General features: G+C 46.9%; 1 protein-coding gene across 1 annotated transcript in view; it reads right to left on the bottom strand.

The window, feature by feature from the left end:
- Positions 1 to 2421: 2421 nt before the first annotated feature.
- Positions 2422 to 26632, bottom strand: part of FOXO3 (forkhead box O3) — a 111385-nt gene continuing 87174 nt past the window's right edge. The window contains exons 3-4 of the mRNA XM_081093857.1: positions 16841 to 18276; positions 2422 to 3354 (exon numbers count right to left, since the gene is read on the bottom strand). Of these exons, the coding sequence (XP_080949983.1) occupies positions 16876 to 18276 (1401 nt within the window). The 3' untranslated portion in view covers positions 2422 to 3354; positions 16841 to 16875. The remainder of the gene's footprint in view (positions 3355 to 16840; positions 18277 to 26632) is intronic.

Below are 26632 nucleotides of genomic sequence, written 5' to 3'. Positions count from 1 at the left end.
GGAGTGGTGAAGTCTGTGCCTACCATAGGGGTCAGGTTTGGAAGCCCCCCGAAATGATACCCTGAGACTGGGCCTATCTGTCCTGGGCAGTGAGCTCAGGGAGGGGAAGTGACACACATGTAATGTCAAAACTCAACACCAAACACACAAAGTTCTCCTTGTACCACAGGTGCCTGCACCACTCTCCCGCGGACAGGAAATGGGTTTTAGCAATCATCGCAGAGGATGCGCTAAAGGAAACATTCACCGTCGGCGGGGCACCCGGACCGGCAGTCAGACCCCACTCCAGGACAGTAAAAGCTTGTGAGAAAGCTCTTCTCCGACTTTGGTAAAAGGCTCTGGAGTCCTAGGAGAACAACAGAGCCACAGGACACATGTCAGGCTTGCAATATCAGTTATCTTCTCCTTTCCCATCGAAAGGGGAAGGCCTCCTGGAGCAGCTGATCTGGAGGCCTCGGAGCATTCTCATCGGGAGGCAACCATGACAGCAGCCGGCCCTGGAGGCTACTCAGCGTTCCTCTGAGATGCTCCGATGTGAGGGACCCACGGCACTCAGGATCCCAGATGGTGGCCAACAGGTGGTCCTTCCTGAAAGCAGGTCTTGATATAAGAGGCAGGGGCTTGTGTGGGACCTCTGCCCAGTCTGACCACGTCAGCACCCGCTGGGCTAGGGGAAGCTGGCCTCTGGGCGGGTGGCCAGCTGCGTGTGGGCTGCTGTGCTCCTGGACGGGCCTAATTATTCCGTCCTGACCTTCTCCTAGGACCGATGCTGGCACTTGACTTTGCCCTGACAGCTCTCCACAACTCTCTACATGTAGATGCTGTTACTAAGAAAGAAAAAAAAAATTCCAAGTACCCTTTCCCCTCCATTTCCCTGCTCTGCTCTCATACTGCTCTGTCCCTCCCTCGTCTGTTCTAAATTATAATCTCATTCTAGGACACTCTGTAAGACATTCTGCCTGAAATCTAACAAAACTGGGGGAAGAGAGAATAAAGGAGATGTCCCACGTCTGTAAGGAATGCAACATTTAAAGTCAAAACACATTTGAGGGTTGCCTTTCTTTCTCCCAAAGTAGCTCCCAGGGTTTATAAAACTGCAAAGGCAAAGAGCTGTTTTGTTAGTTTGCTTGTTTCTTTGAACTCAGGAGAGATTCTCAGGGCTCTCCTGTTGGAAGCACTTTGGATTCTCCCTTGTATCCTACACCCCTCCATCCCTTTCCCCATCAGCAACTGCCGCTGTCTCTGAACTACACTCCACCCCAGGCAGCATTGCTGAGGGACCCAGAGAGGCAGCCCTCTCGCTGACACAGGACAGTTCTTGTGCACAGCAGACGACCAAAGAATCGAGGAAGCGGCTGGCATTATATAAAGGAATATAGTAAGCAAAAGTCTCTCTCTCTGACAAGCAGACCACGTGAATAGAATACATATTTAAAAAATTACACATACTTTTAAAATGAAGATTATAAACTTGTAGCAGTTCAGAAAAAGCGATACGGCTACAGGTCTACTATAACCACAATTGCACAACAATTTACAGATTCAGTAAAAGGCAGGGTGAAATCAACAGGGCCATCGTTCAAACATGACAACCCAAGCGAGGCGGGAAAGACGCGTGACAATACCAAATGGAACTTCCATTGTGCTAGGAGCTGTGATCACCACCACCATCACCCCCACAGGAATTCTAAAGCGAAGGCGCACAAGGGGGCCCCTGGCAGCCGGTGGTGAGTGCAGGGGGTCGGGCAGCACGTCTGTGTTGGTGGAAGGGAGTCAGTGCCCACTGCACGGTGTAAGAGGCAGCGAGAACTCATGCAGGGAGGTCTGTGCTGAAGTACTAGCCTGTATTCCTAACGTCCATGCAGAAGGTTCCATTTTTGTACTGTACATGATAAAATATATTTATACATTTATATGCCTAGTGCATTTTATGCAAAGAAAAGATCTTCATATATCACTTTGGAGAAGTATGCATGTGCTGTGCTAATCAGAGCGTCGTTACACCAGCTTCTTACGTACCAAAGGTGTTCCCCACTATTCTATCAAAGAAGGGCAAGTAGTATGATCACACGTTCCAGGTTAAACAGAAAGCACCTATACAGCACCGTAACTTTTAGGAAAAAAAAACCCAAAACAAAATGAAATCCATAGAAGCAGGAAAGTGGAAAAAACAATAGTCAAAACTGCCCTACCTTGTACTTCCATCGTGTCACTGGTACAATTACAATCTATGATTATATATGAAAAAAATCAGTTTGTACGCTATTGCCTCTCACTCATACACATCTAGTAGATCGGCTTATACACAACAAGGCTGGAGACTATGGAGGGTGTGTATGTAGGTCTGCACTGACTTGGGTTTATACTTTTCACACATTTCTCTCTGTAGGCTTCATGCTCCCCTGCAAGTTCATTTCTTCTGCAAAGCAAAACAGAACTCCTTTTTTTTTAAATTTTTCTTTTCTCCTTAAAACTAAATCCTTTAGTGGCATTTGGCAATTAGTGGACAGCTGAGCTGATTTCTTTCTTGAAAAAAAACAAACCCCTATTTTCTAACCAACATAGCATCACTGTTCACTGCATTCGCTCAGGATACTGACAGGGGACCACCAACCCCAATCTGGCACCTGCAGCCCAGGTGCTGGGGTTTCGTCCCCCGACTACCCTGACTCAGAACCGAAACCCACTGGGCCGGTGGCTGTGGTCCGTCCGTTTTGCCTATGCAGGGTTCAGTCCTGGATGGGTGCGCACAGCGAACAGTTGTGCCATTGTTCAGTTTTTAGAAAAGGATCCTTTTCTGCCAAACAAAAGAAGAAAGAATATCCCCCTCGAGTTTATGTAATTTGTTAGTTTATGGAGTTCCAGGGGCTCAACCACTCGTGGTGCCCAAAGCCAAAATGGTAACTGGTACATTTTCCTTCTGTTTTTAAATCTGCCGAGGGAAGAATGGTTAACATTTTAACAGAAAAATACCGCAAGGTAATGCATGTGAAAAACTCAGAAAGTCAAAGGAAAACAAACACACAACACTTAAAACATCCCATAAACCATCATGATATGAAACCACAGAATCGCCAACGGGGGCTCCCGGTGTGCTCTGACCGAGGTGGGCGGTGCTGGCGGGTGCTGTCCTGCGCGGGCGTGGGCGGGGGCGCGTCACCTCGTACAAGGAAGGTTTGCATACTTTATATAGAGAGTTCTGTTCCAGGGTAAGGGGCCGTTAACAGTCTCCGCTGGGTCAGGAAGATGGCGTGGGGCTCACAAAGGGGTTAAGCTGTAAACGGTGTCACTGTCCACTTGCTGAGCAGATTTGGCAAAGGGTTTTCTTTGTAGGTCTTGTGTCAGTTTGAGGGTCTAGAGGAGGAAGAAAGAAAACCAGAGACGATTAAAGGCGTCCCAATGGCAAGAGTGGGCAGGCACCTCGCGGCCACACGTCATCAGCCTCCCAGGTCCTCACCCACCTCCGAGCCCAGGGCACGCTCAGTCAAGCTGTTTTGGCTACACCAGCTTGAAGCATGGGGATGCCGACTTACCTGATTTCTCTGCTGGCCTACAAAACGTTCTCAAGTGGACAAAGCTCAAAGGAGATGGTGTCATTCACTTGGGAGGTTAACAAAGACGAGCAACTTAGGAGTGTTTTGGCGGCCCTTTGAAGATAGGGACGTCCAGGGTGCAGGTGGGATGTTGCTTGAGTTTGGACCAGGGATTTCCTGGGAGACGGGACTTTCATGCTAAGCCCAGGGCGGGGTCACCCTCAGCAGGCCAGCTATGCTTTTCTGGGTCTCTCCCACTGGCTCTGTGGACTTTGCTTCCCACCTTTCCATTAATACCCCCAAACCAGAGATGAAATGGTCATTTTCCACAAAGGCTTAAATAAATCTACACTGCTGGGTGGGGGTGATCTTGACTCCCCCACTAAAAAAGGAGTAAGTAATCTCTAGGTGGGCTGTCTCAGGAATTTGATTTTTATATTAAAAATCTACTGAGGCTGCCGAGCCAGTGTTGCTCAGTGGTTGAGCGTCGACCCATGAACTGAGTGAGAGGTCACCGGTTCGGTTCCCAGTCAGGGCACATGCTGGGTCGCGGGCTCGATCCCTGGTGGAGGGATGTGCAAGGAGGCAGCCAATCGGTGATGTTTCTCTCATAGATGTTTCTGTCTCTCTATCCTTCTCTCCCTTCCTCTCTCCCTCTAAAAAAAACACCCCTCAATTAAAAAAACTACAGAGGGGAAAAAATTACATATCACACATATGACAAAAAACGACCTCTCATAAAACATCCCTTTAACAATTAACATTATTATTTTGTCTCTGAAAGTATTCAGTGGTAAGGCACAAAAGAGGTCCTCTCAGAGCATCTAATTTACACATGTCTTATCAGATTTCATGCAACCACTGAGCCTGGAAAAGTTAGAGGATATTTTTATAAAGTACAGTTGATCCCTGAACAATGTGGGATTTAGGGGTGCCAAGCTCCTAGTGCAGTCAAAAATCCGGTTAGGCCCCAGCTGGTTTTGCTCAGTGGACAGAGCGTCAGCTTGCGGACTGAAGAGTCCCAGGTTCGATTCTGGTCAAGGGCACATGCCCGGGTTGCGGGCTCGATTTCCAGTGGGAGGTGTGCAGGAGGCAGGCAATCGTTGATTCTCTCTCATCATTGATGTTTCTCTCTCTCTCTCCCGCTCTCCCTTCCTCTCTGAAATCAAAAACATATGTATCTTTGGGAGACCTTTGACTCCCCAAAATTACTAATAGCCAATAACATAAATAGTTGATTAACACATAACTTGTAAGTTATATGTATCATATGCTGCATTCTTACAATAAAGTCAGCTAGAGAAAAAAAGTTAAGAAAATCATAAGGAAAATATGTATATATATATATGTATTTTATGCATTCATGACATAACTTTAAAAAATTTATTTTTACATTTCTAAGCTACGTGGTTCATCTGCAAGTATTTTCAAATTGTAGCAAATCTCCATTTTCCCCAATATATTTACTGAAAAAAAATCCACGTATAACTGGATCGGTGCAGTTAAACCCATGTTGTTCAAGGGTCAACTGTATACTCATAGAGATGTAGCCACAGGAACTGACATGACAGGTCTCAAGACATAAAACTGTTTATGGAGACAGTTGGCTGTCATGGTAGGAAAAAAATGGCTCCAGGCCAAAAAATGGAGAGAAAAGTGGTAGCAAAGCAACATGAACTCAAGATCTGCTCACCGGATAAGGTGAACAAGTAATGAAAAATGCATCAATAAGCCTTCTCACACACACGGACATCTCCCCTCCTCTTCAGAGATACCATCATGAGCTCCTGTGGAATTTTCACAAGTGCACTTGTGACTTCTCTTCTGTGACTGCACCGGTTGGCAGCCTTACCTTCCGCTACCGATGTGCAGAACGACCCCAGGGCTTGGTGTGTGTAACGTTACACACCCATGGCCGCAGTTCCCCTGGTCACAGCCCCAAAGACAAGAACTGAGGTTGTTTCACCGGCAGCAGAGACAAAAGCAGGAAAAGAAGGCCTGTCTTCTCCCACCCCCAGCACTTAGTTGCCCTGGCCGATGGCTTTTCTGGAGCTGTTCCTTGCTTTGCTAGGGTATGAGACAATTTATCCCGGACTATAAAATAATGGCTTGTTGATTTCAGAGGGGAAAGGCTAAACTAGACACCAGATCTCAGTGTCTGTGAGGAATTGGGCCTCCAAGAGCTAGTGCTATTTCAGCACCTCTACCATGGACCCCTGAGGCATGAACAAACGAGGGTGTGAATAGGGTTCTTTAGAAGGGGATTTGGTTTTTTCCTTCACAATAACACTTAATAAACCACAACCTAACATCACTATGCAATTAGTCATCAGGGGACTTTGGTCCCCAACTCTCTACCCTGAGCTACTGAAAGTGCCAAGGGAGAAGCTATGAAGTATTACCTAATTCCGACCCCATCCCCCGGTTCCCTTGGTGTTAATTATCCAGCCGTGGACCTGGGATGGTGACATATTTCTTCCACACGTACACAGGCCAAGCATACAGCTTGCTCTGATGCTGGGGCTGGCTCAGCATAGGAAGGAAGGAGGCGGAGGGTACGATAGCCCCCAATAGGGCATCATTCTAGGCAGAACAGGCATCAGCCCTGAAACCTGGGCAGGAGGCCCACATGGGCACAACCAACAACAATCCTGAGGCCAAATGCCCATTCCTTCATCAAAAGACTCTTCAGGAAGCATCATTAAAAAGGAGATGCGTGGCCCTAACCGGTTTGGCTCAGTGGATAGAGCATCGGCCTGCAGACTGAAAGGCCCCAGGTTCGATTCCGGCCAAGGGCATGTACCTTGGTTGTGGGCACATCCCCAGTGGGAGGTGTGCAGGAGGCAGCTGATCGATGTTCCTCTCTCATCGATGTTTCTAACTCTCTATCCCTCTCCCTTCCTCTCTGTGAAAAGTCAATAAAATATATTAAAAAAAAAAAAAAAAAAAAAAAGGAGACGCGTGGGTCTCTTTCCCTTCCTTCACAATGGCCTGGGGGCCACCTGGGGCGCTAGGTACTGGAACTCCCCCAGTCTCACAGGTGCGCCTCCCACCTGTGCTGAAACTACCTGTGCCTGGAGATTAAGCCAGAGAGGCCCAGGCCCAGGCCCAGGTGTAGAGGCAGCTCTCAAACAAATTTTATACAAAAACTCCCACTCCACAGAACAGAGAGGTGACTTGTTTTCTCCGTGATAGAAGGCAAACAGATCGTAAAATAATGTGAAAACATAAAGGAACCAGATAAGTACTGAACAGAAATACAAGATCCTTCCAAGAGGAGAACCGGAGTCACCCTTCATTAGGAAGGCCCGATGACTGAAAGCAGTCACAAGGCAGGCCGCCTCACCTGGCTGAGATTTATGGCCATTCTTCGGTGAGGCAATGTTTGCACATTTACCCGACTCCACCAAGGACTGAAGGAATGAGGGAGCACATTTAGGAGTGAGCTCAGCTAGTGAGCTGGGACTTTAATGATTCTCAGGTTGGGTACAAGTCTCATGGATTTCAGTGAAGACCCCACCATTCTTACATCGTCTAAAGCAGCCGTGGGCAAACTACGGCCCGTTTAAAATGGATTAAACTAAAAAAAAAAAAAAGACCGTACCCTTTGATGTAATGATGTTTACTATGAATTTATATTAGTTCGCACAAACACTCCATCCATGCTTTTGTTCCGGCCCTCCGGTCCAGTTTAAGAACCCATTGTGGCCCTCGAGTCAAAAAGTTTGCCCACCCCTGATCTAAAGAGAGATGTTGTAGTTAACTGTGAGGCTCATGTGCATATGCTAATGCTCTGCTAAGTTTAAAAACACATCAGATTAAGCAAAACTTGGAAGGAAAAGAAAGCATACAGCTGAAGGGAATTACAGCTATCACTTTACAGTTACTAGGCAACAGGCCAACTAACAAGAAATATGAAAATGTGCTATCCCATCAGTGACTTGCATTAATAGGAGAAGATCCCCCTCTCCCCCTCCTTGCCCAATAAATAAATTTGAAATTGGGCTGTTGATGCAAGGAAAATAAAATGGGGAGGCCGCAGGATGAGGCCCATGCTAAAATGACCTATGGACGCTGTCATCTGGTCTCTGGTGAGAGTAAGTCCCTCTATAATCTTGGCATCTGTAGGGAAGACAAGTTTCTGCCTAATTAGCACCATGAAATCACGTGATGTTCCAAGAAAGGGCAACGCCTCCAAAAAAAACTCGACACAAAACATAACAACCCCATCAGCTTTAATCTGGGAATAAAAAGATAAACGTTCCTACTGCTGTCTTCCCACAAAGTAACTCCCAGGCGGCAGATCTGGGGTTTTCAGTCGTGTTTTCATCTTCTTGGCAGAGAAGAATGGAACAGGACCCCAATACCAAATACGTCACCGGAGGAAAAAGAGACATCCACAAACCCAGGAAGGTCATCAACTGCTCTCCTAGCTAAAACTAAAACATGTTGGAGGAAAGTCTGCCTGAGAAATAAAATCAAACATACGGATCATTTAAGCCAAACCTGCAACCCCTGGGGCAAGCAGGGGACTATAACTATGAACATTCAGGATAGAAAAGAAAACGAATGGATGTTCACACAATCTGACAGCGAAGCCTCACACAGACTTCGGAGAACAGGGCTGTATTTCAGAGTGTGGCTGTTTCTGCCCCTGAGAGCAAAGAGACGCCTGCCTGCCACCCCCTCTGCTCTGCCCCAGAGGGGAGCCAAGGGACACCCAGTTAGTTCATAATGAGCCACTGCCATCTGCCAGCATCCACCAAGGGTTTTGTAGCTGGTGTTACCCTAGAAAAAGATGGCATTGTTTTTTTTTGGGGGGGGGGGGTAGGGGGGTAGGGGTCCTTGGGTCAGGCAGCCACATGTTTTTGGAACACGCAAATGGAAGCAGTTCCCTTGGAGGTCACCTTCACAGGCAAAACATGCAGCAGCTCCAGACAGTGCGCATGGACACAACACTGGCTTACTTTGGTGATTTTCCAGTGTCTTCCAGGCTGGAGTGGGTGATAAAGAGGATTCCAGGAGGTGCATGGAAACCAGCCTGGGGCCACTGACAGGGCCTGGGGGCTTACAATCCAGCCTTGGCCTGAGCTGAGCAGCGCCGTCCTCCGTGACTGCCAGCGAAGGGGCGTGGGAGGTGCCGCTCCAGGGAAATACATGTTGGCAAGTGCTGTCAACTTGCCGGCTTAGACAAGGAAAAGTCGGCGAGGGAAGCAGAACCGGTAGGTATGGAAGCTCTGGCCAGGCTGGAGGCCAATCTGCATTCAGTTGAGGAGCCTCCCAAAAAGGAAACTCAAGTTTCCAGGAAACACAGCCCACAGGCTCTGGAGTTTTCTGATGGGCAAGGAAATGCTTATGAAGAAGGTGAGGATGTGACAGGGATGCTGAAAATAAGCTTCTTGTGGCAAAGGTGCCACTTAGGGAGATACTGGGAAGACACTCACCTATATGCACTATTAAAAAAAAAAAAAGCAGCTGAGTTTGTGTACAGAAAAGCGTGTCTTGTGTAGGTAGGTACGCTCTCTGCCATCTCCCAGTAACTTCTGGGCGTTTGCGAGGTGGCAGGGGGAGCCTGCCTGTGAAGGCTGGTAACAAGCCTCTATAGAGCCTTTGCCTCCAGGACGCGTCCAAACTTCGAGCCAGTGTGGATGCCCTTCCTGCCGGCCTCAGCGCTGTGCTAACAGGGCACAGGGAGCTCAGGAGAGAAGCAACCGTCCTCACACTTCACAGCGAGAGCCGGGGTGGCCTGCAACGAGGCTTAAACTGCAGGGAATGTCCTACCTGACTTTATATTGGGGCAGGGATTACATCAACCCATGTTCTTTGTGTACCCAGACTACAATATGGTGACGGACATGGCACAAATGTACGGATTAATCTGCTGTCAATAACGAAGTTGCAGAGGTCTCCTATTCCCTAAAGATTCTTAGATTTTCAAACCACACAGAACAGCATGTAAAGTTTCTTATTATGTCCTTTTAAAGAACCATTTTTAAGGCAAATGCCTTGAAGGGGCATGTGGACCTTCTCTGGACTCATGGTCAATTAGCCCTATTATAGCATCCAAACACCTTCGCTGGTCGAGGCCTCTGGGGTCAGGCTCCGGGGTCCTCATCCGGGTTTTGCCAACAGACCTCCTCGTCCGTAAGTCAGGTGCAGTCACACTGTGTCTGGTTTGCTCTCCCGCCCATGTGAACCACACCCATCCAGCCAGCCCTCCTTCTCTAGGCTGTCCTCTACTAAACTCCTCAACCGCTCACCGGGCACCTAATCACATGGTACCCAGAGGGGTTACTTTTTCATAGACGTTGAGCTCCTGAAATGTTGAATTCCTTGAAAACAGAGCAAAAGCCTCAAGTCAAATCACCGACGAAGCACCAACTACTTTAAGAGCCCTGTCGGACACATGGTATTTACTCTCAAGCCCATATTCTCGCCGGGGAAACAAAGTTCTCTTGACGTCCCAAGAAGCCTGCAAAGCTGACACACAGATGAGCTGTGCAACACACGGTGGCTGAATAAAGGGCCGAACCGTCCTTCTGGAATAGCCGTCTCTTCTCTGCCAATTCAAATGCCACCCTTTCAGAGCTCGGCTTCCAGAAGCATTTTAGAACTACTCACGTTTGCTAAGACTTGGTCTTATTTGAATCTGGGCAGAAACCCTACTGCTTGTGGGGCAAGACCTGGAATTTTAATGCCTTTTTCGGGGGGAGGGTATTGATCCCCTTTTTCGTGGTTCCGATCAAGTTTCTAAAACTCATGAAACCCCCTAAGGATCAATAGGAGGCACAATTTTAACATCCAACTAATTTAATTTTAGAAAATTAATAAAAACATTTTAAGTAGTAAGTACTTAATCAAAAATTTACCTTTTCACATCCCACCATACACATCCTTTATTACCAGCCCCCAAATTAAGAGTCTTGCTATTCTAACTCTCAAACTGCTGTCATCACTGAAGTGACTCACTGTTTACAAACAAAAGGGAACTCCAGTCCAGGAGCAAATGTTTAGCTAAAACCAGGGCCTGAATATCACCATGTTTCGTTTGCCGGCTGCGACCCCATCCTGTGTGACCCTCCACTGCATTCACTGGCTGGAGGGGGTGGGGGATGGCGGAGAGGGTGCAGCCACCCTCCAGGCTGGGATGCCCTGGGGCCCTGGGGCATGACGCACCACCCACCTACACATCCCACTGCCAAGCACGGGAGAGAAGGGTCTCTAAAGTCTTCTCCTCCTGCGTTAGATAATACACTTGTGATTTCAATCTAATTTTCTCCAAGGTGACTCTGAAATCGAAAACACAAAATCAGCTACTTTAGTCCCACTCATCCTCCTGTAAGGTATGACCAGGGCATGCAGGTGACACAGGTGGTGGCCAAGAAGCAACCATCACACCAGTATAACAGGCGAAGGGAACCGAGGAGGAGCTGACAGGAGCAACTCCAGGGGGGGAGTCACGATCAGCAGAGACAAAGGGCCATCCTGGCGCCAGGGGTCCAGCCCGAGCACTGGTTCCTGCAGTGAGTAAGCCTGCACTTTACGTGGCACGCGTGACCCTCACCTCCCGCTCAGCCTGACAGCACTGCGGGGTCAGTGCCTGGACCTCCCTTCCCTGGCCCCGGCCCCCAGCCAGCAGGGCAACCTGGTCTGAGTGGGGCTGGGCAGGGAGTGCTCTGGCCTGAGGCACTCAAGAGGCAGACAAAGGGACACTGTCCAACAGGTCTACCAGCCAATATTTCCTGATTACTTACAGATATGCTGGGCTGTACTGCTTTCTGATCAACTGAACGCACAAATGGCCAACGGAAGTTCCAGTTAATTACAGCGGCATGCCCAGAAATGGAGGCCCAGTGGGTTTCAACCTTAGAACCTCTGGCCTTCTCTTCTTGGCCATTAATGTCCCCAAGGAGTCAAATCAAACACTCCGCACAGACATGACTGCTTAAAAAAAATTATGGTCCAAACTTCTTCACAAGAGAGAAGAGAGACAGAGGAGACAGAAGTGGGAGGGGAAGGAAGGGGGAGGGAGAAGACATACTGATATGCAAACCTTCAATCAAGCCAAGACTGCCAATTAAAGTTTTATCCTTCAGAACACTGGAATTAACTCGGAGGCCTTCATGACTAAGTAATTCTCATCCTTTAATACATGAGTGTTATAGATTTCAGCACACAAAGAAGAGGTTCTTAAAAACAAACCAGAGTATCTAGAATTACAGGGGAAGGTCCACGTCTGTTAGTGGGAAGAGAAAGAAACAAAACACCAGCCACCAAGGGCACAGGCGCTCGCCACAGAGTGGTGTGCTTCAGGAACAGGCTTGTCTTGCCTCTCTGATGTCTTGAACCAAATCCTTTTTCTTCAAACCACAGGACCTGTGTTCTAAGGAAGCCCCTGAAGAAATCCTGCCCTAGCGTAATGCTGAAAAAGGTCAACAACCCCCTTGATTACTATGGACTCTTGGCCCTTTTGCCCTTGATTCTTACTAAGTGTTTTGTATGCCCTTATCATATTAATCAAGCTCTTCTCAGCCATGGAGTGGGTTCTGAGGCTGGATGAGCTGCCTGGCAAAACGGTAGGCCCCACATTAGTACACGTGCTCAAGAGAAGCCTGAATTCATTAAACAAAATACATTTATTGAGCACCTGCAGTGCATTGGGCACAGGGCATAGAGGTAAATAAAACAGGGGTTCTCCCTACCCCCAAGAAATGCATGGCCTGGTTGGGGAGGTGGAGCAGTGGTGGTAGTGAGGAAAAGACTGCCTTACATGCAAGGTTGAAGCAAAGGACCCAAGGGTGTGTGGCCATCTTACATGCTTGGTTTTCTGGGACAACCTTGCTTTCAAATGTCCTATTGACCTATTCCATTCTCACGCAGTCTGTTTTTGTTTGGGGGATAAAAACATAGGCCCTCGTACTTCAGGAGCTCCATAATACTAAGAGGCCAGAGTCAGACTAAACCCAGATACAGGCTTCTGTGAAAAGCCCTCAGGATGCTTGCTTTAGTTTACGTTTGACTTCTAGAGCAGGCTCATCACAGTTGGACGTGAGCCAGCCACCCACTTCAGCTCACTATCCCTGGGGCTCTGCTCTGAAACGTTATTTATTAGATGTTGAATATTGAGCATTATGAACCTTCTAAAAAGAAGCATTTAATGGGAGCTTGAAGTTTACAAGAATTTCCAGTGGTAATTCTGGCGATTTTCACCCTTTATTTATGCTCCACATAAGCTCTGTGGCCAAGAGAGACCTTCCAGAAAGCCACTTAGAAATGCAACTGCTCGAAGTGAGAGCCACACAGGCTCTGTCGCCACGTCCAGCAGGCCGGCCAGAGGTGACCACAGGTGCACTGGAAAACTAACAGGCCCAGGAAGCGCGGCCTGGGCGTGATGTCCCTGCTTTCCAGGGAAACGAATGCATGGAAGGCGTGTACCAGCCTCTGCACAGAGAGCCCCTTTTCACAGCTCTGTCACTTTTCCTTCACTGCCACCAACAAGATCCACTGTCAACAAGATCCAGGCAGCCACTCTCTCCATGAATGGCACTTCAGGCTTGGGGCTTAGCAACAGGTAAGAATGAAGAGCTTGGCAGATGCAGAGTTCTTGAGGCTGGTGCATTGTAGCCAAAGACTAGACTACAGCAACAGTGCAAAAAAAAACAACCAAAGGATATTCTCCACGCAATATGTACAGATTCATATTTACCATGCGCTACGTTCCCTGACACAGAAAGACCTACACCAAGGAAAAAATGTGGCAGGAATAGCCCGTATTGCCTGTATTTGGTTAGAATTAGTCCTATCTCCCAACATGAATAAAGACATAATAGAAATTAACTCTGGCAAGTATCAAAGATATGCTCCTTTTGGGAAATGGCCTAAATGTAAATTCACCACGGCCTCCACCGCTGAAGCCTGCCGTTTCCACACTGGTTTACCACTGTTTCTTTATATTTCCATGCCATCATGTACCTCAAATTAGGACCATTTCGCAGACAGGTGTTAGGTTTCAGGTTTAAAATTATACATACGCTGTACCTTTAAAACTCTATGAGCCTGTCCTCTTTTCATAGACGAGAAACCTTCAATTCTAAGAGACTCATCAGTGACGTGACCAGTGGCAGAAACAGAAAGAAAACTACCCTTCTCCTCTCCATCTGGGCTATTTCCTGGTTGATGTTTTCCAATCCTTACCATAAAGTAGTTTAAAACGAAATCCTGGGCTGCTCCCTAATGGGGCGTCTTCAAATGCCAAAAGATGAAGATGAATGAAAGAGCTTGTGAAATTAGGCATCTTTTGACATCAAAACTACAGTGAGATTGATGCTGCTTTCCCTCCGAGAGCAGACACGTGTCAAACTCAGGAGGGCTTATGCGAAACTCAGCTTTGCAACCACTACAGTCGCTCACAGACATCTCTGCTGCCAACTTGTATGTTTCTTCACCAAGTTTTATGGGTGCCTGAGAGAGGACAAAGCCCTTTACACCCCAGCAGCTGGCCCTCATGAAAGGGTATGGTTACTCTTTTCTTTTCCAGATAGACCCACAGGCTGAGGGATCTTACATGTGGTCTAAGTGAGTGACATGTGGGGAACACTCAACCCTCCAGAGAACATCTCGCCACAGTTCTCCAGCGAGACTGGCTGGACCGACTGCTCTGTAACTAGATGGCTCCAATTCAGGCTCACATGACCTTCAGTTAGCAAGTCAGGAAGAGAGTCTGGAGAATACAAGACTTCTGGTTTAAAGAAGTCAGTACAATGACTCTGGGGAACCTTGGGTGCTTAATCTGGGTGAGGTGAGGCCTGACATTGTGCCCTCAGGCCTGTTTTGTCGATTTAGGAACCTTCAATATAGTGATAGCCACACGTTTAAAAGTAAAGAACACACACCAGGCCACACGTGGTCCTGGCTGTCTAGAGGAGCAATTCATTTCAAAACAAAACGGAAACCCTAAACCCAGAAGCCAGACTCCCTCAAAGTACTCCCCACCCCCCGCCTCCATGACGTTTCTTCATTCGTGTTTTAAAAACTTAAGGGCTAAATCTCCCTTAAAATATTTTTGTACAATCTTAGAATTATACATACACTAGAAAGGTCTGCTATTCAACTCAATGGAAATCTACACTGACAAAAATCAGACAAAAATTGACAGTACATTTTCTTCTGCACTTACTCTTTTTAATGAGCTAGAAAGTGGCCTCCTTACAACTCCACCAAAATTAAAACATCTTGTGTCTTTTGAAGCCACAATTGCATTCCTCTTCTTAAAGGAAGACAAACTCTTTATTCTTCTAAAAGCCAAGTATCCAAATTTCTCAAGGCCAGTCTCCACCACCCGAGTTTGGGTATGACCTGAACTGGCTGGCACGAAAGTGTCCCCTCTTTAGCTTCCATTACAGTCTCTTTACTACCTCAGTGGCTATTGAATGACTGAAAACAGATGTCTGAGTTCCATGTGGGGCCCGCGTATGCCTGGGAAAGTGAGAAGTCTTCAGCTTCACAACACTCTTGACATTCCACTTTCTACAAGTACTCATGAGCGGGAGTGCGCTCACTCGAGGAGACCCTTGTAACTCCTTCACCAGGGCAGAGGGTTAAACAAGGCTCAGCTTTTTATGCTTCGAATCCCATTTTCCTCTTATACCATTTAAAGAAGGGTGTAAAATGCTTTCTGAGATTAAAAAATAAATAAGTCAAAAGGAGCTGAAGCACAGAGCAGAGTCCTTGAACATGGGAAGGTCTGGGGTGCAAACCTATTAGCAGAAGACCTCAGGGCTCATCTCACTGCTTGAGGAGGAGAGTTTCAGGACAAGCTTGTCTATTATCTGCTACTCTAGCTCTAGTCCAAAGCACTTCCCATTTTTTACTATCTAGATCAGGGGTCCTCAAACTACGGCCTGCGGGCCACATGCAAATACAAATACTGTATTTGTTCTCGTTTTGTTTTTTTACTTCAAAATAAGATATGTGCAGTGTGCATAGGAATTTGTTCATAGTGTTTTTTTAAACTATAGTCCGGCCCTCCAACGGTCTGAGGGACAGTGACCTGGCCCCCTGTTTAAAAAGTTTGAGGACCCCTGATCTAGATAAAATTCGAAAGAACTATTATGGTTCCAGCCATTCAAGAAATATGGATTCTGGGCCCAGCTGTGCGACCCTGGACAAACTACTTACCCTCCCTGCGCTCCCTGCTTACTACTCATCTGTTAGGCAGTATGCTTACCTAATTCATACCGTACCCATTTCAGCCCACTGCAGTTTTCCAAAGCACTTTCACATACCTCAGTGCATTTGATTCTTGCAACAACCCTGTAAAGTAACAGTGGCTATCAGCCTTCTTTTATAAAATGGGAATTGAGGCTCAGGGGCTGACACACTCTCAAGAGCAGCCAGAAAGCAGAAGCGTACTGAACACTCAACTTCTGATGCCAATCAAATACTTTTCTTACCACATCATGCTGCGTGATCTTTCCAGTTCCAACAGTATTGAAATGCCACAATTTTAAAAATCTGCCACTATTCACAGCCCATGTCACTCTGTTTAGAACCTGACATCATTTATACAGTGGGGATCAAGATGCCCTTGAGTAAGTGCTCTAACATAAACACTTCTGTTTTCAACTTAATTCTTTTGCTCTTTTTAAGGCTCAGATGCTGAATGCTCCCTAATAAAGATGCATACTATGGTGAAGAATCTAACAGATTTTGCTTCTGATGGAAATATCAGTATGCATGTATGAAGGAGTCCAGAATACATATTCTGCAGTTAAATTCGAAGTACCTGCAAATCATTACTTTAATGGAAAGGAAGATGAAATGATAACATCGAAGATCAACAATAAGGGTGCTGGACCGGGGAATCTAAGGAAGTCCTTTGGCTGAGTCCTTAACCTTGAAGTTTGTGTGACTCAGGTCCTACCTTCCTCCCCTTCCCTTCTGTTTTCATCCATCCATCAAATAGTGGGACCAGAGTCATAGGTCAGCAAGGGTGACTGAATACAAAGAAGAATGACATTTATGAATGTGTGTGTGTGTGTGTGTGTGTGTGTGTTCTTTTTACGGGCAATACAATTCCTGAGCTGTCAGCTTGTGGGGAGGGGCACCTGACAGCCCTATTTGTTTTGCAGGTAGAACTCGGAGATGAACTGGTTGGGAGCTATGTTGCTGTGTAAACTGTATACCACAGCTTCATAGCTCTAAGTTTCTCAACGTGGAGTCAAGTTCACACTAAATAAAAGGCAACCCCCCCCCGCCCCCAGACACCCCCACGTGGTTATTATGATGCCATAGCACTGGGCACTAACCTGCTTTGCCCACTTCCCCTTTCCTCCGTGAGCCTTCAGCCTGGCACCCAGCTCTGAGATGAGGCCTGCTTAGCACCAGTGAAGTTCCCCACGTTCAAACCAACAACGTTCTGTGTGGAGATGAGGGAATCAAAGTTAAAATCCAACCCATCGGCATCCATGAGGTCACTGCGAATAATGGACTCCATGTCACATTCCAAGCTCCCATTGAACATGTCCAGGTCCAGGTCGCTGGGGAACTTCTCGTGGCCCATGACGGAAAGGTTTGCACTGGTTGAGTACAAAGAGGAGCCTGAGAGAGAGTCCGAGAGGGTTTGCATAGACTGGCTGACGAGAGACTGCTGCTGGTGTTTGGCTGACCCGAGGCTGCTAGAATCGCTCAAGCCCATGTTGCTGACAGAATTAGACAAGGCACGGCTGCCACTGAGAGCGCCCTGGGTCTGGTGCTGGTGGTGGAGCAAGTTCTGATTGACCAAACTCCCCTGGTTAGGCTGGGCCGCAAAGGACATCATTGGGTCATTGCGAAGCATCACATTGCGGCGGGAGTTCTGGGCAGACACAGCGGTGCTGGCCTGAGACATCAAGGGGTCCGACTGGGTCATCATGACATCGCTGTGGCTGAGTGAGTCTGAAGTGAGCAGGTCCTGGAGTGTCTGGGTGCCATAGTGCGGCATGGAAGAGAAGGTGGCTGGCTTGTTCTCTTGGATGGTCTGCATGGGAGACTGGCGCAGGGAATTCAGAGATGAGGGTCCAAACACTGTGCTGTTGAAGGAGCTGGTTGGAGAGCCCAGGCCGGAGCCCTTGGTGGTGTATGGGAAGCTAGAGCTCCTCTGCATGAGCCCCGCAGTGGGGGACGGCTGGGACGGTGGGAGCGGGATGTTATCCAGCAGGTCATCCATGAGGTTGTCAGCCAGACCATCATTCAGATTCATGGTGCCGGCCATGTCGGTCAGCCGGGGCAGCTCCACAGTGCACGGCTTGCTTACGGAGGGTGAGAGGCTGGCTGAGCTGCTATAAAGCATGGGGGAGAGTGGCGCGTCGTCATCCTGGACATCATCCAGCTCTGTGCCCGCCAGGATGGGTGATAGGCGGCCGCTGACCGTGCTGGCATTGGAGTTGGTGCGCGAGCGAAAATCCGTCCATGCATCCAGCTCATCGCTGCTGCGAGATGTGGGGCTGCCAGGCCATTTGGAGAGCTGGGAGGGACTGTCGTCTGCTGACTCAGGAGCTGTTTGCAGGGCTGCCTTCTTCTTGGCTGCACGGCTACGGCTCTTGGTATACTTGTTGCTGTTGTCCATGGAGACAGCCCGCCGGCGGGGTGCCTTCCCGCTCTTCCCTCCGTCGGGGTTGATGATCCACCAAGAGCTCTTGCCAGTGCCCTCATTCTGGACCCGCATGAACCGGCTGTGTAGCGAGAGGTTGTGTCGGATAGAATTCTGTAGAGAGAGGAGGGGGAAATGTGGAATATGAGCCAGAATGGTCTGAAAACTGAGCACCAAGAAGAAATAGTTGATCATGCTAATTTTTAAATGCCTGCATGACCCTCCGTAGCTTGGAACTAAATGACATTGCAAATGGCAAGTTTCCTATTTTGGAGGTGGGAGATGGTTTCATATTCAGGAGATGATGGGACTGTATAAGCTCACTGACAGTTTTTCACAAATTCCGAAGTTCTGTTGTCCTTTCTGTAACTGTATTTCCTATACTGAAGTTCACACTTTGCAACAAACCTCCCTGGCTCTCTGATGGTAATTAATCACCCAGGTGCTATTTTATTCTCCCCTAGCGTATAGGCAGCATCTACATTTTCTTAACAACATCTAATGAACTCAGAACCGCTGTGAAATTTTACCTATGACCATCTCCTCCAATCACAATTTCACACCTGACAGATGTCAGAAAAAAGCCTGTAGAGTAGGATTTGCTGAGTTGGCATAAGTAAGCAAGTCTCCCATTCAAGTATCTCATTTATATAGATACTCCCCCATTCAAAGTAATGTGGTCTGAGCATAGTCACTTCCTTCCAAAGAGTACAGTAAGGGAAGGGTGGGGGGAGTAACTACATAGTGGAGGACCTGACAAATGTGATCTTAGCCAGATGATCAAGGGCAACATCTCCAGGGATAAGTCATGTTGATACTATCTCCTCTCAATATGATGTGATGAAAATGCACCTCCTTTGCCGTCTTCCTTCCAAAACCCATCACCCCGTCTAACCATGAGAGAAAACATCCGACAGATCCCAAATAAGGGACATGTAACAGAGGCCTGTCCAGTGCCATAAGGAACCTAAGGAGGCATGATGACTACATGTGATGTGGTGTCCTAGGTGGGATGCTGGAACAGAAAAAGGACAGGAGGTAAAAACGAAGGCAATCTGTATCGATACTGGTCATTCATTGTGGCAAATGTACCAAACTAATACAACATGTTAACAGTAGGGAAAGCGACACTGGGCATATGAGAACTCTCTATACCAGTTTTGCAACTTTTTGCAAATCTAAAACGATTCTAAATTTAAAAGTTTATTTTTTTAAAAGAGAAATAGGGCCAAACATCCCCTAAACACTAATGACTATACCCATCTTGCAAGAATCCTGCTGGCTTGGTAGATAAGCCCAGTTGACAGGGATGACCCAGATCCAGTTTTATCTCTGCCACTGACCAGCCACGTGACGCTGAGCAAATCAGGTAATCTGTCTGCTGTAGGTTCAGTAACCCATCTTCATGATAGCCATAAAAATATCCAAACCATCCCTCCCTGACAGGGATGATGTAAGGATGATATATGATAATATACTTCAGGAGCCTGTCACGCTACCAAGGCAGGGCGTTCTTGCTGCTACCGTCAAGTACAGAGTCCATGAGGAGAGCGTACTGCCTGGTGCGGGCTCATTCTAACCTCTAAAATGTCTTAGGGGCAGTAAAAGAGAGGAGTTGGTGGTATTCTCCACATTTAGAACAGCACCTGAAGGCCAGATGAGTTTGTATTTCCAAGTTAAAGACCAAAGGTATGGATGCTGTATATTAAATATGAGCAATCCTAAATGTTACCCTAGTTTTTTAAAAATTGGCAATCACCATGTGTATTTATGTAGAAGATGATACAAATACATGTGTTCTACCAAATGTTTTTAAAACACAAAGTCAGCAGGCTGTTACCATAAGTAAATAACTCAAAATACTCACAGTCTTTCCCACGTATATGTTCCCTTGCAAGGAGGGCTTACAGCTTAGGCTGGGCAATGGCATTAGCAGCCCTGGGTCATAAGTCGGTATTTCTACCACAGCCATAAAGACACATTTGAGAGAAGAAATAAGGCAACATGCTGAGTATCTGATGAGATGAACTTTGCCCAAGAGACTATCTATCCTGCTTCCCTTTTACTCTTATGGTTTTTAAAAGAATAATGACGTCTCTGCTAATGGTTCAGAAATTACATTTCTTTAAAAAGGAAAACACTTTCTCAATACAGTAGATATAAAGCATGCTCTTAAAACTCATTCTGCAGGGTTCAAAAAACAGGCGAGTGCAAGGTGGTTCTACTACTGAGTACTCAGATGATTAGATATGTTAAATAAAAACTTAAACTCAAGCTTCCTGGTGAGAAAACAAGGAAGTCCTAAGGCTATGCGGGGCCAATGTGGACACTGGCCTAATTGCTCCTACCCTGGCCAGGCTCCTTTGCTCTAGATGTTGAAAAGAGTTCATACCAACACCCAAATTAACAATGAGCAATCATAAGTTTCCAATGATCCCTCCTTTTAAAGAAAGCATTTAGGGACACACTATTTTTTAAAACGTATTTTTAGTTTCGCCAATTCTAAGTCAACTGAGAAAAATAACACACCTTACAGATCTCCAAAATGCCCTATATGGATTTTCTAATGGCCATCTATTACTGCAACTCTAAACCCCAACAATGTATGTGCGCAATTTTATAAAATTACAAGCTACAATTGGTTAACATTTGGAAACAGAAACCAAGCTTCTGTTTGCCCAATAAGGGCATGTGGTAAAGGGGTTGGGATAGCCACATCCAGGACCAGAACCACAGGGTGTCAGGGCCCTAATTGCAAGGGTGAAGAAGAAATGAGAGCCTGCCTAATTATAGCCCTGTTAGCTACTGGGCCACAGGTGTTAGGTTCATTGTCTTTAATCCTCACGGTAAACCTGCAAAGGTGGTATCAGTGCCCTCACCGTAGACATGAAGGCTCAGGCGGAGAGACTTTAAATGACTTACACAAGGTCACACAGCTAGTGCCTATAAGCACCTAAACGGAAATGTGTTTTCCCAACTTCAATCCAATGCTTTTACCACAACCTTTCACACGCCTGTCACCAAAGTATTCAGATGTCATCACTTAACCTATCTGCTAACATTTACAGAAAGAAATGTCTGAGAAGGATACAAAAGCACAATCTTACTACTGTAATTTTGTTTATGAAACAGTGATAATAATTTAGTAGGTATTTCCCTTAAAAAAAAAAAAAAGTCTCTCAAAAGAGCAAACCTGAAAGCGAAGACTCACTCCCGAGCCCACGTCTGCGTTTGCTAGTTGGCCATAACATTTATTCTAAGGGGAAGACAGCAGCTACCACACAAACCAGTGTTAACTGCCCTTGGATTCTGAAACAAAACCCAATTTAAGTGGGTGATTAGCTTTGGGGTCCAATCTTTGCTCAACTCTTCGTTTTAGAGGTTATTAGCAGCAGAATACATTTCCTGAGGCGTACTGCCTACACAACACTCCGACAGGCTTTTCTAGTTACTTTACCGAGACAACACAAATAAATACTGTGCCACCACCATCCTCACAGCCCCCTAAGCATACAGGCTGGCCAGCCTTCCCTTTATAAAATCCACAATCTGAAGGTGGGGGACCTAAGGCCAATAAATATGGCCCGTCGGTCCATTTCCAGTTCAAATGTCTGCTTCACCCCGTCCAGGTCAGAGGCCAGCAATGTGTTCTGGTTTTCTTCAAAGGTCATGATTCAAATCACTAGCTTCTCTACCTAAATTTTGGTAAAGCACGAAATAGGTAAATAACAAAATGCCAGATAAAATGTCAGAACTGCAATATTTTCCCACCTTCCCTGACAACAAAAGTTAATGGTGATATGATTTCTGTAAGATTTCAAACTGCCCCTCCCTCACTTCAATCCTGGGAGTGAAGGAATGGGATTTATAAACACAGACAAGCCAAGTGTAAAATCCTCTTACGATGTATACTTTAAGTTCTCTAAAGAACTCTCCATTAGGGTCTGTAAATTAGCTCCCAATTTAGTGTGTGATTTTTTTCCTACTAATTCGTATATTGTGCCAAATGGTCCACATTTCTAAAATTTAGTTTGGGAGTTGGGAGCTGAAGGTACAGGAGAAATGCTTTGGCAGGACTAGCGTGATTTTTCTAATCCCATCGAAATACACTCTTTGAGGCAGGCCAATGGTGACGGGCCAAAGTACTAGCTTTCCTTAAGGCTCAGGTGATAAAGTAAATACTACCAACCAACACAAGACTCCTACAGTCAGAGCCCAGGCTGCTCTGTCATCACATCTGCTCACTGAAGGAGCCAAGAAGCTATGATAACCCCAACCCAAAACCATGTGAACAGTTCTGGGAGTTTAAATCCACCCCTGAAAACTCCAGATACTGATGAATTACAGGAGAGCAAATCAGGGACAAATATGCCAGTTTTTCTCTATCTTGGGCCCAAAGGTTTAGTGAACCCTTAAAAGCCCATCTATCACAATGTGCCTGAGGAGAGAAAAGAAGAGATAAGAATACCCTTCGTCTCATCTTTATGTCAATCTTGCCTTTTACAAAAACGAATTACACGGAAGCAAGCGTTAGTGGTTAATGAGTAACAACACTGGCAAACCTGTGGGGTTGCAGCCGCAATCAGTGGCCCACTCCTTTCAGGAGGCATGTGCAGTCGGCGTGTGGAGGCGGCAGCACGAGGGAACCCACATTTCACACTCGGGCTGACTGTGGTGGTGTGGGCCACAGCCGAGCGGTCCCTTTGCGTGGCCCCCCCTCAAAGAAATTAGTATGAAGATGACTGTACTCATCAGAACTGGCAAGTTATCTGTCTTGCTATCCAGACCCTGAGGACAGTTTTCTCCTACAAGATACCTTTATTGCTAATGCTAAAGTGCCTGCGGTCACTACCAATACACCAACTGGTTGCGAAGACACATGGACCCAACGCAGATCAGCTCGGGTGTCGGGGAGAAGCCGCCTGAAATGAAAACGCATTCTACCAATACTTCCCAAGGTGGGTAACTCACAGATGCAGTTCGAAGTGTGACGCGGAAGGAAAGTCACCAGCCTTGATGTCAGCCAGCTCCCTCCCAGCTGAATCATGGCCCTGTCATTTGTCTTGTGACCTTGGGCAACTGACTTAACTTTGGTTGCCCCTTTCATGAAATAGGGTTAAAAACACCCTCTCTGTTAAACGCTAGGATCTTTGGGAACAGAGTAAATGAAACTACGCATGCAAAGTCCTCAACTGTCTGATCCCACATACGGAAGCAGTGACATCACAAACGTTCACTTACTGTTTTCCGAGCATCATCTACTTTAAGCCAAAAGGTGAGAGGGTGGCGCCTTCCAGGAAAAGATTTCAAACTCTTAAAAGTATTTCAAAGGGGCCGTGCCAGGCAGGAGTCACTGGTAATTTCTTAACTGTTGCTACCCTATGTCGTCGGCTCCAAGCCCTTTAACCATGTTTACCTTATGCAGACTGTCCACTAACCCAGACACCAGCTGCGTGTGCTTCCCCGGGAACAGAGAGGGTTTTGTCTGGAAGCAACATGTGGTATCAATTTATCTTTCTCAGCAACGGCAACAAGGAACCCACTGACTTTAAAAATAAAAAGGGAGTTGGGTAATTTAACTCTTAAAGGCCTGTGCCTTTTTTTTCTTTGAAAAGACAGCCTCTTCCTACTCCCCCTCCCCCGCCCCCCGCGCCCACCCCACCCTCCAAAAAAGCAGCCAAGTGAGAGTTACAGGATGGTCAGCTCCCAATCCAGACCCACTGCTTCCCCCAGGCAGACTGCAGGCGTCTCCCTGGTCCCTACGAGGGAGTCTGCTGGGGACCATCTGCCAAGGGCTGCCTTTGAACACAGTCCTCCTCCACCTTGAACATTTCAAGCAGGTCCCCCTGCTCTGACTTTGGGCACTGGCAATTCAGAATGGGCCTGCCACAGCCCTAGACTCAACTACACGCATCTGCGGAACTGCAGGAGACAAAGGCCACGTGAAAAGTCCAACGGGACGACAAGTCACTGAGCACCGCAGCAGAGCCCCCGCCGCCGCCGCCAGGAAAGGGTCTGGGAAGCTGTCCCTGATTTATAACGACAGGCTCTTTCAAAGGCATTGCTCTCGAGGAGGCCCTGATTCTCTTAAGTGTTAGTTCTTCACCTGTGCCCAGTTGAAAATCACCTCGGGGGACATTAGACACGTGCGCCCCACACGCCTAGAGATCGATTCAGCGGTCGCGGGGAGGGCCTGGGCAGAGGTGCGTTTTTAAAGCTCCTCAGGTGAGTCCCATGTGCAATCAGAGCTGAGGACGACTGGAGCTTCCCTCTCACGTTTCCGCTGACTGAGAATCCGATTCCAGTCCGATTCCTAGTCTTCCCCGGCCTGGTGACCCAGCACAGTTGATGTTCTTTAAGTCAAAGTTTCCACCACTTAGAAGATAAAGTCATAGATTACAGGTGCAGAGTAACATGGAGAGTTAGAGCAATTTTTCAGATCACTGGGGTCCAAATATATTTTTTCTTATTAAAAAAAAAAAAAGAGGACAGAAAAGAAAAGGAAAAGTGAGGGGGCGGGGGAAGGGTCCTGGGCTTGGCACTGTCTTGCAGACAGTCATCCACTCTGCCTGGGCCACTCCTCCACCCACCATGGACAGGCACGGACAAAAAAGAGGACAAGTGGACTTTCACGAAAGTAGGCCTGATGTAGGCTGAAGAAGGGATGGGCTACGGCAGTGGTCAGCAAACTACGGCTCACGAGCCACATGTGGCTCTTGGGCCCCATTGAGTGTGGCTCTTCCACAAAATACCGACTTCTGCGCATGGGCCACGAAGTTTCAATCGCACTGTACGTGCGCGCCCGCACGTGGTATTTTGTGGAAGAGCCACACTGAAGGGGCCAAAGAGCCGCATGTGGCTCGCGAGCCACAGTTTGCCAACCGCTGGGCTAGGGCAATCACTGATCCCTGTAATTTTCAGAAGCCTCCCTGAATTAGCACACAATCTCACACAATCCCTTTCCTAGACTGCCCTCCCAGCAAAACGCCAAAAGACTGGGTAAAACTAACCACCCAAAAAGCCATCCCCTACCCTGAGGTACTTATTAGCTTCCATTGTTAAGAATCGAGCAAAGCATTACTTCAGGAACTTTCCCAAGAATGAAAGTACATACACAGATAGCCTCAGGAACGTTAATAACAACCACACACTGTTTCTCGTTGCTTGACTGACAAATACACCACGTCATTACACTCAATGCAAAGCCCCTGGGGTGGGCCCTGCAAAGGGCCAAGCAGCGGCGCCATCTGAAGGAGCAGTGTGAGGGCTGGGCCTTCTGATTTAGTCATTAGCTTTGAGCTGGCTTGCCCTCTCACACTAGATTTTATCTACATGGGGCTGGCTAAAACCTGTGATTTTTTTTAAAAGCAAGTAGAGAAAATATGATGGCGTAAAACAGACTTGAAACCAGAAGAGTTGTTATTTCTAACTATATAGAATACCAGCTATAATAGCCAAAAAAGCCTTTCAGACTCAGAAGAACACTTAAAATAAACACTCACATAAAAGATTGCACAATCAACTCTGATGTGCAAGACAAGTTCCAGGCTGGCTCAGGCTTATCCTTGCCTAAAATACTAAAAGTTTAAACCATTAAGGGACTTATTTAAAAGAGATGATGTTCTAAAATAAATACTGTCGGGAACTTGGCTGAGGGATTAAATTTCCAGCTACAAACAAGATTTCCATTAAATGTGCTGACAATAATCTTCTACTAACAGGGATCTCCTTTGAAAACTAGTATTTGTTTCAAGTTTTCATGCAGTAAGCGACAGGTTCTGGTCCCTTGTTAGGAGGAATAAAGTCATCATCATCTTGGGATCAGCATAATGAACCCATTTGCTGTCCAGGCAAAATGAGGCACACGAGACTTTCTTAGGGGAGGAAAGGCTGGTGGTGGACAATGTGTCCTGCCCTCAACAGAAAAAAGAAATCCTAGATGGGAAGAAAGTTCTGTTAAAGAGCTACCGCTCTATTACAGACATTTTTGTTGCGTTTTCTAGAGTGGTTTTTACTTTCATATTAATTTTTTTTTTTCCTCATGTAGCAATCTTCTTTTCAAGCTCTTCCACAGCTGTTTCTGCTCTTGGAGGGCAAGAGGGAACATTCCATTCCCCACAGCCAAACCTGCACTTCCGGCACACAGAGAACCCTGGCAGCCTTGCAACCTCTGCCCACACCCCTCCCTGCAACACCCTTCCCTCCCCCACCCCGCCTGCTTCCAACCTCACATCCTTCTCCCCAAGGGCTGAGGACAGGCGGCCATGGAAGGAAATCAGTCTCCCCAAAGCAGGTCAAAGCTGCAGTATTTGCCTCCCCTCCCCCTTCTCCAGCTTCTTCCCTGATTTTATTGAATCTGTTGCTCCTTCTCAGAAGGGATCAGCAAACACATGCGAGCTACTTAAATTCTCTTTGAAGACTGTGCATGGGTAGCCACACAAAATGGGCCCTTAAATCTGCAAGTTTTTCC

Source organism: Myotis nattereri (assembly GCF_964212035.1).
Source record: "Myotis nattereri genome assembly, chromosome: 6".
Taxonomy (NCBI): domain Eukaryota; kingdom Metazoa; phylum Chordata; class Mammalia; order Chiroptera; family Vespertilionidae; genus Myotis; species Myotis nattereri.
Note: the sequence above shows the minus strand (reverse complement) of the source record. Positions and strands in the feature narration are given on the sequence as shown.